Source organism: Littorina saxatilis, linkage group LG15, assembly GCF_037325665.1.
Source record: "Littorina saxatilis isolate snail1 linkage group LG15, US_GU_Lsax_2.0, whole genome shotgun sequence".
Classification (NCBI taxonomy): Eukaryota; Metazoa; Mollusca; class Gastropoda; order Littorinimorpha; family Littorinidae; genus Littorina; species Littorina saxatilis.
The window spans coordinates 34,382,453-34,392,452 of record NC_090259.1 but is presented as its reverse complement, the minus strand read 5'-3'; the positions used below and the strand labels follow the sequence as shown (position 1 = coordinate 34,392,452).

Here is a 10,000-nt window from a genome sequence, read left to right as displayed (position 1 = left end):
TTGAATGTTGATATTTCACATATCAACGCAGGACACATCAATGAACATAATAGTTTGGCTTGTCAGGCTATTTATTGACAAATAGGCGTGTAAGATGGGATGAAACTGGGCGAAAATGCTTGAGTGAGGACAGATCTGCGGCAAATCGGTTCGTAAGTTCGTTAACGTGTATATTTCTCGTTGAAAAACAACCATGTACTAAATACAAACCTTACTCATTCCCGCAATTATGAATTTAAGCTGTACGTGGTTTCAAAGAGACACATTTTGTTTTGAATGGGGGACACTTTCCGTGAAGTTGGCGACAACGCTTTGTTTACACCTGGCGTTAGCGCGCTATCAGTATAGCGGAATATACTGCGTTGAAGCTACTCACAATCAAAAGGTTTAAACCTGCAAATGATATTGAGATGCTCTTTTTAATTTGCCTTACTTATTCTTTTAAATTTAACATGTGCATGTTTCATTTCTTGGAACTGTTCAAATGTTTTACACTGAAAACCAAAGTCCATTACTTGCCTCAATTGATTTTTTTTTAGCCTACTGAATTACGTCAAAACTACAGGCTCAAACAGATAATGACGTCATTTTAAGTGGCACAAACATGTACATAAATGCCTTCCCTTTCGAATGATTTACAGTTATAGAATTTCTGTCAAGCGGTTTAAGTTTTATGTCCGTTTTATGAACCCAACCCTTTAAACGAGAAGAGTAACGCCAAAGAAGAAAAACATACACACAAACCAACGTTTTTCTCACCGGTGGTTTGGAATATTGCCCCACGACTTTAGATTTAGTGTTGTGATGTTAAAATCTATCAGAACAAATGTGTTTGCTAACGTGACGCCTAAAAGTAACCAAAACGGTCCTTAGCCGACTGACTATCTCTCTCTCTGACGGATTGCATTTGAATAATGACATCCAATAAAGTCTACCAATTACGTAATTCCTTTCTAAGCTCTCTGTCTCTGACGGATTGCATTTGAATAATGACATCCAATAAAGTCTACCAATTACGTAATTCCTTTCTAAGCTCTCTGTCTCTGACGGATTGCATTTGAATAATGACATCCAATCAAGTCTACCAATTACGTAATTCCTTTTTACGCTCTCTGTCTCTGACGGATTGCCTTTGAATAACGACATCCAATAAAGTCTACCAACAGCTGCGAAAACTTTTAAGAAACTTGAAACTCATCAAAAGGAATGAGTTGCACCTTGGGTCATTTCGGTCCTGAATTTCCCGACCTGAGTCAGGCAAAGCAGGACAACAATACAACGTAATTCCTTTCTAAGCTTTCTGTTTCTGACGGTTTGCATTTGAATAACGACATCCAATAAATTCTACCAACTATCAGCTGCCGAGACATTTGTCTCGAAAAAATACGTTAAAGTTCCCCTTGGTTTGTCACTGTCAAAAAAAGTTATTTTGGATTACTGGTAGCTTTTTTGTACTACCACGCATATGTAACGCTTTTTTTTATAAAGTTGATACTATTTACAGCTTTCCGGTCATATGTCCGGCTATCACTCACTTTTAGGTGGCGGATGTCCAGGTAATTATATTAACACGTGTTTCAGAATCTCTATTTTTGGGTGTGTAACTTTCAATATTTTTTTCAATGTTTTTAATTTTTTTTATCTCAAAAAGTATTCTTAAAGTCTAACACATGTTTACACTCGCATTCCGTTTATGTAGCTTTTAGAAATAAACAAGTCCAGATACAACACATTTTTCTTTGCGGCAAATGTCCAGATATCCCCCCACAGACACGTATGTGTGTTTGTGTGTGTTTGTGTGTGTGTGTGTGTGTGTGTTTGTGTGTGTGTGTGCGTGTGTATGTGTGTGTGTGTGTGTGTGTGTGTGTGTGTGTGTGTGTGCGTGTGTGTGTGTGTGTGTTAGCGTGAAATATTGACTACGTGTTAAACAATTAACAAAACAAACTGCTACCCCTTGGTTGACCTTTTGCCTTTCTTCTTGTCTGATCCAGAAGCTTACTGAGGTAAGTAAGAACATGTAACAGCTGTAGCGAACAATGCAAGAAATATTAAAGTCAGATTATCGTCCGGATCTATACATTTATATGTCTTTTGGTGTTGTTATTTTACTCATACAATTTCTGAAACAGGACGCTCTGTGACGAACTATTCTTCGTGAACATTAATTTGCAGTATGTATTCACTTTGTTTCAACTTGACGTAAACAAATTTAAATTGGTTTGTTTGAAGCTTTTGAACTTTGCAAAATACATGTGTATGTGTACTAACAATCTGTGTTTACATGGTTTTTTTTTTAAACGTGATGTTCTTTCTTTATTTGATGTTTAATGTCGTTTTCAACCACGAAGGTTATATCGCGACGGGGGAAGGGGGGAGATGGGATAGAGCCACTTGTCAATTGTTTCTTGTTCACAAAAGCACTAATCAAAAATTTTCTCCAGGGGCTTGCAACGTAGTACAATATATTACCTTACTGGGAGAATGCAAGTTTCCAGTAGAAAGGACTTAACATTTCTTACATACTGCTTGACTAAAATCTTTACAAAAATTGACTATATTCTATACAAGAAACACTTAACAAGGGTAAAAGGAGAAACAGAATCCGTTAGTCGCCTCTTACGACATGCTGGGGAGCATCGGGTAAATTCTTTCTCGTCCCAACCAATATGGGACTCCCCCTAACCCGCGGGGGGTAAACGTGATGTAACCAGACTGCTTTTTACATTTAGTCAAGTTTTGACTAAATGTTTTAACATAGAGGGGGAATCGAGACGAGGGTCGTGGTGTATGTGTGTCTGTGTGTGTGTCTGTGCGTGTGTGTGTGTGTAGAGCGATTGAGAGTAAACTACTGGACCGATCTTTATGAAATTTGACAGGAGAGTTCCTGTGTATAATATCTCCGGACCTATTTTTCATTTTTTTGATATATGTCTTTAATGACGTCATATCCGGCTTTTTGTAAAAAGTTGAGGCGGCACTGTCACACCCTCACTTTTCAATCAAATTGATTGAAATTTTGGCCAAGCAATCTTCGACGAAGGCCGGACTTTGGTATTGCATTTCAGCTTGGTGGCTTACAAATTAATTGATGACTTTGGTCATTAAAAATCAGAAAATTGTAATTAAATTTTTTTTTATAAAACGATCCAAATCTACGTTCATCTTATTCGTCATTATTTTCTGATTCCTGATTCCAAAAACATATAGATATGATATGTCTGGATTAAAAACACGCTCAGAAAGTTAAAACGAAGAGAGGTACTGAAAAGCGTGCTATGCAGCACAGCGAAACCACTACCGCGCTAAACAGTCTCGTCAGTTTCACTGCGTTTGGCACGAGCGGCGGACTACGGTCATTGTGAAAAAATGCAGTGCGTTCAGTTTTATTCTGTGAGTTCCACAGCTTGACTAAATGTAGTAATTTCGCCTTACGCGACTTGTTTGTTTATATTATGTTACTGACATTATTTACATTATTTTGAATTATATAATTATATAAACGCAAAACAAATTTTACATGCGCACCACGAAATGCATGCCTATAATATGTATGTAAATACGACTGTATATACTCTGCTGTTTTTATATATTTTGTAAAGTGTTGTATATATACATATATATGTACAAAATGTACATAGTGTGTGTGTGTGTGTGTGTGTGTGTGTGTGTGTGTGTGTGTGTGTGTGTGTGCGTGTGTGTGTGTGTATGTGTGTGTGTGTGTGTGTGTGTGTGTATATGTACTTGGGGATTAACTTGGTCTTTTTCTTTCATTAATTAGTGTTCTTTTATTGTGGCACATTTAGGATGTTTTTTTTACTGTGTTGTCTTCTGCCGTCTTATATATTGTGCCGTGCTTTGAGATGTTGGGTTTCCTGTTTCTTTGAATGCAGCATGCACATGTTTTTCAGGGTGTTTCTTTAAATGCAGCATGCACATGTTTTTCAGAGTGCAAAGAGTAGCATAATTATATACTTGGGGGGTAGCACACACTTTTTCTAATTCTCTCATTTATCCTTTCTTCTGTCTTGTAAATTGTGGCATGCATTGCAATATATATAACTATTGAGAGATGCCCGGCAAAACACACTGAAAACACCAGTTCCGAAAGGCAGGGAGGGCCACTTATCACGCACTCTGAACAGTGCAGAAAACTTTCTCAGTTTTTACCCTCTTTGCTATCTCTCTAGAGCGCTGCTCGCCGCATACAGATCCTTATCAACACAGCTAACAGAGCGGGCCGCAGTCTTTCTTTCCTCGCACCATTGGCGAATGGAACGCCCTCCCACCACAGGCAGTATCATCAGCCTCGGTGGAAGCCTTCAAAACCCAGATCTAGACACCACTGCAGCAGAAGACCTCTTGTACACCAGAGTTCCCATTTAATTACCAGAAACACATTCACAGATACTTCAATATGTTGTTACTGGACTTCGAGGGCCTTTTTAGTTTCTACAAAATAATAGCACTGTTGATCTAACGTGATCAAGTTCCGTTAGATGTAAGTTGTAACAGTGTAAAGTCAGAATCACCAGCATCAGCGTGTGCCAGTATGCATGCAGTTTGTGGCTCCCATACGCGTGCATGCTTTTTAATTAGAGGGTGTATTTTAGTTTTACGACAAGAAAAACTGAGAAGTTCTTTCCTTCAAAACATCCAAAATATCCGTATTAGATGTTGTCGTTGAACATGTGTTGCACACAGCAAACATTTTGAAATCTCCGAAGCTGCTTGCAAAGATGACGCATAGATCTGTACAGTATCTCTGGATGACGCAAGGATAGTGTTCGACTCGGCTCTTCCGATTACGTTCGTAGTTACTCGGAACCAGCCTTCGGGATTGAAAGCCCGCAACTGACGTGTGAAAAACAATTTCGCGAGCGGGCCAGGCTAGCTGCTATAGACAAAGAAAGAGTGGTCTGGTCTATTTCAGGCGCCACTGTGGATGGGAGGGGTAGGAGGGAAATGGGGGAGGAAAGGGTAAATAGGCGGGAGGGGAGTGGTTCTTGCCAGTTATTTTTAACTGGAGCCAGCCTGGAGCAGACAGTACCTGTAATGGAATACGGTGACACATACACACTCACACACACACTCGCACACATACACAAACACACTCACATACACACATAACACACACAGCATCCCTACCCACACACACCCACACACACAAACACACACACACCATCCCTACCCACCCACCACACACCCACACAGTGCCGTAGCACAGCTCCTAAAAGTGGTCCGGCCATAAAAAAAATAAAAAGGTACGATCTAAGTCACGACCCCTCCTTCCTCCTAACACAGCGCTGAAGCTTATGAAGACGATTTTTTTTTTAACAAAAAACTGGTCCGGCCATGGCCGGAGTGGCCGGTAGGGCTGCTACGGCCCTGCCACACACACACACATCTCCTGCCACCACCACACAAACATACACGGGTGAACCTATCGGGACAAATCATACATACACTTGGTTGTGTTCAGCAGAAGCGTGCGGGCCTGGTCTTTAGTGGTGTAGTCATTGAAGTCAAAGTGAAGGTTGACAAAGCTGCTGTACACGACATCCGCCACGGCGACAGCGTCCCGTGATACGTCCATTGCGTCGATGACGTCAGCAGCGAAGGTCAGCATCAACCGAAAGTCAGCGATACTAATACTTCCCGAACTGTCCAGGATGAACACCAGATCCATTTTGTCGCTGCAGTCTAGATGACCGATTAAATTTTTTTTTTTTTAAACATGTTGCTGAGAGCGAAATGAATACATTTAGTCAATTTGTCGAAATCATGGAATGAACATTTTTAATCGTAGTACCCAAATAACCTTTGATCGTTAATTGTGATCACATTTTTAAAGCAAACATGACATAATTATGTAATATTTTCAGATTCAGAATTTGATGAAGAATACGATGCAATCCATTTTTAATCTGTTTGCAATAATGTAATTTTCATGTCAACTGTAATGAGCAAACTCGTTTATTAATGTGTTAGCCTTCAAGCTGAAATGCAATACCAAAGTCCGGCCTTCGTTAAAGATTATTTGACCAAAATTTCAACAAAATTGGTTAGAAAATGAGAGTGTGACAGTGCCGCCTCAACTTTCACAAAAATCCGGATATGACGTCATCAAAAACATTTGTAAAAAAAATAATGAAAAAAAACGTCTGGGGATATCATACCCAGGAACTCTCATGTCGGTTCAGTAGTTCTCTCTGAATCGCTCTACACACACACACATACACACACACACACACACACACACACACACACACACACACACACACACACACACACACACACACACACACACACATGCGTACACCAGACCCTCATCTCGATTCCCGATCAACGTTAAAACATTTAGTCAAAACTTGACTAAATGTAAAAATGAAGGCGTGACTGTGCCGCCTCAAATTTCACTAAAAGCCGGATATGACGTCGAAAAACACAATTACCAAAACAATGAAAAAAACCTTCTACAGATGATATTTGGAAGAACTTAAACGTGTGTAAAATTCCATGACGATCTGCCAATTAGTTTTCTGGGAATAGATCCACACACACGCACAAACAGACAAAAACACAAGCACGTGTATTTGTTTGTTTCTTTCTTTCTTTGTGGGTTTTTTGGTGTGCTTTCCTCCTCTTAATTAAAATATACATTATTCAGGTCAGCTAATTCTCATGTAAAGGTAGTTTTACGATTAACATTTTCTTCTCAAAATTGGCCTTGCCAATATGAACTTCCAGGTCAGCGAGGTCTTGTTTTCGATTCCCTTCCTCAAGATTAAATAGTGTCGTCCTATCCCCTACCTCTACCTCAATTTTAAAGACTAATACATTTTCTTTCAAAATAATTGCCTTACCGAATTGTGTCGACAGGTCCGGTTGGTTGCTGAACGTTGCACTGTTCCCTCCATACATCTGTGCCCACAGGGTTGCCTGGTCAGTCACATTGCCCGGCATCAAGTCGGAGGTCAGGGTCAAGAAGGTGGACAGAGCCGCTGCCAGGCCAGAGTACAGCGGTTTCCGCAGATCTTGCCACGTGACTGACGTCCAGGTAATACCGAAGGAGGCGGTGATGTTGCCACAGACCTCCGTAATGTAGACATTGGAGCAGGCTTTGGTGGCGGTGAACATAGACTCGGTCACCTGCAACAACAGGGTGAAGAAAATGAGACATCCCAAAGACATAGATTGCTAACGTTACAAAAAACCATTTGTTTTAATAACCAGAAATAAGGCTGACACAAGCAGAAAGGTCGAAAGAGAAGGATTGACACTGCAGGCCCAGCTTCCTGGTGTTTGTTTCACGTGGGCCTATATATACCTTTTTTTAATTTAATCAAATTTACATTTCAAATTTCTTTTTTCTTAAACTGAAATCCTAGTTGCATGTCAGGTAACTTGGATACTTTTTCAATGATCTTGAATGGAAAGACTCATCCGCTAATTTCAGAATCTGAAATTCTCTGCAAACGTCAAGAATGACATCATTTAAAGATGCAGTGCCTAAGTCACAGCATAGAGAGCAAAGATTTGTCGTTTTGTCGCAGATTACGTTATAAACTGCCAGGAGCTTCCCACAACTATCTCACAGATGCCTACACATACCTTCGGTGTTGCCAGCCAAACGAAATTTCATTGGGTTTGTCAGTTCGCATCTCCCGCCAAATAGTAATTAACATTTCCCGTGAACACGTTCTGAGACTAAAGGCTACACGCGGTATGCCAAAATGGACCCACATACCATATTTTCCAATTTTCTTACGTCATCACACACAATGTCTTGACGTAAAATACTAAAAACAAAAAGAATTCTCCCTCTCGCCGAGACTTAAAGACTTCCATGTAGACGTGTGACGTAATTAGTTCACGTGCGGGACTTGATGTGAGCCTGGCCGAGGACGACTAAGACCTGCCCGGTGGCAGTCCATAAATGAATTCGTACAATGTTTGCAGTTTTTGACTCCTTGCATGAAAGTCAATTAAACTTGGATAGCTGCCTGAGGCATAACTGAAAGCCAGCCCTAGGGGCTCCGTGCACCTGGAGTTGACAGGTCCTGTACTTTCAGCACTTCTGAATTTTGCAAAATAAGCTAATAACACATAAATTACAAATAACAACAAAAACAAGAAAGAAAAAGATATTAACAGCTATCGTATTTTCAGCGTGGCGATGAGGTCCGATATTTTTACGAGAACAAGTATAATTCTCCGAGTCTTGTTGGAGTCAAAATATCAGACCCTATCGCCACCCTGAAAACACGATTGCGTTTGTATTGCTATTCTGGCTTAGATATGGGTTTATTAACTTGCAAAATGTAAGTTTTTGGTTTGATGCGGCTGGTTTCTGACGAGAGCAGACGAACTTTATTCGCGCATGTTATTTGCGCATAACACTACTGCCGCTTCCCGCGATTGGACAACACAGCGGAATTCATGCTCAACACAAACCTAAGCGAATAAAATAAAATAACAAACTACCAACGCCGAAGAGCGGAAAACGTCATCTTAACATGATCGACAAAGTGGTAACGTCCCTTGTGCTCGACACTTTCTACGTTTGGAGACTGATTTTGTTGTGCACAAGGGCATAAATTGTATAATTCATGTCGTGTTTCGTTGGAAAGTAAGCAGATTAGGGTAATTCATAATCATCGTTATAGTTGACAAGCATTGGTAAGTAGAATTGCATCTCTTCGATTGTATGGAACCAAAGAGAAGACCGTCTGCTTGAGTTGAACCGGAAACATGTGTAGTTTTGTTGTTGTAAATATGAAGGATATTGAACGACTTCTGCAGAAATATGGAATTATTTTCGAAATAGGACTTTGTGAGACTATCCATCTACAACCCCCAAATTCCCCCATGTGTCTATTAGAATAGCAATATGAAAAGAAGTACAAGCCAAGCATCTAATGACCTACGAGAACAACTTTGGTTTATATACTTCTGGTCAATATAAACTAGACATTGATTTTCCATGGAATAATGTCCACACAAGCTGTCTGTTGCATACGATACGGCCTGGCGGCGGCTCTATCCACTGCCTTGAGTTTAATTCATGTTAACAAAAATAGCCCCACAAAAAAACTCGACCCTGAAAGAGCATGTCAAATTTATTTTGACGAGTAGCATACAATGCGAGTAACACTGCCCCTTAAACTAACCTGCCAGATGCCGCCATGGAAATTAGACCGGTAGGTGGCACTGTCAACACCGTCACGTGACATGACGTGTGCAAGCCGACGAAGGTACTGACGGTCTTCAGAAAAGACACAGCTGTTGGAATAGATCATAATGATAGTAATAAAATAAGTATAACAGCATAGAAAAACATATGAGAAAAATTGTAATATCACTCACATTCTTACATGTAATGAATACGTCTGTCGTCATGCGCCAATAAACAATCCTTGCCTCGAATGCATGCAGTGTGACACTTCGGCCATTATTACATTATCAGCCATTGACCTATCATGCGTTAGTTGCATTCTTGACCACAATATGACATTTTACACAGGTCGAGACAGTCATTGTTCTGCGAGACAGTGCTATCCGTATCAGATCTAGCAGCACGTGTGCGTTACCTGTACTCTGTGTCCAGGTGTTCGATGCATTTACCTTTCATTCTTTCACATAGCATGTTTTGAGAGTCTGATCAAGGATGTTCTTTGAAAAGGTATGGACTTGTTAAAAAAAATCATGCAGAAGTCAGAGAGAGAGAGAGAGAGAGAGAGAGAGAGAGAGAGAGAGAGAGAGAGAGAGAGAGAGAGAGAGAGAGAGAGAGAGAGAGAGAAAGAGAGAGAGAAAGAGAGAGAGTGAGAGGGGGGAGAGAGGGGTGAGGAGAGAGAGAGATTGACTGAGAGAGAGAGGGAGAAAGAGAGAGAGACAGAGAGATATTGTGACAGAAAGAGAGAGAGAGAGAGAGAGAGAGAGAGAGAGAGAAAGAAAGAGAGACAGACAGACAGACAGACAGACAGAGAGGAGGAGACAGACA

The 10,000-nt window shown here is 40.5% G+C and overlaps 1 protein-coding gene across 1 annotated transcript in view; it reads right to left on the bottom strand.

The window, feature by feature from the left end:
- Positions 1–10,000, bottom strand: part of LOC138949165 (uncharacterized) — a 29,903-nt gene that overhangs the window by 18,551 nt on the left and 1,352 nt on the right. The window contains exons 3-5 of the mRNA XM_070320934.1: positions 9,171–9,282; positions 6,864–7,149; positions 5,464–5,700 (exon numbers count right to left, since the gene is read on the bottom strand). Coding sequence (XP_070177035.1) covers positions 5,464–5,700; positions 6,864–7,149; positions 9,171–9,282 — 635 coding nt within the window. The remainder of the gene's footprint in view (positions 1–5,463; positions 5,701–6,863; positions 7,150–9,170; positions 9,283–10,000) is intronic.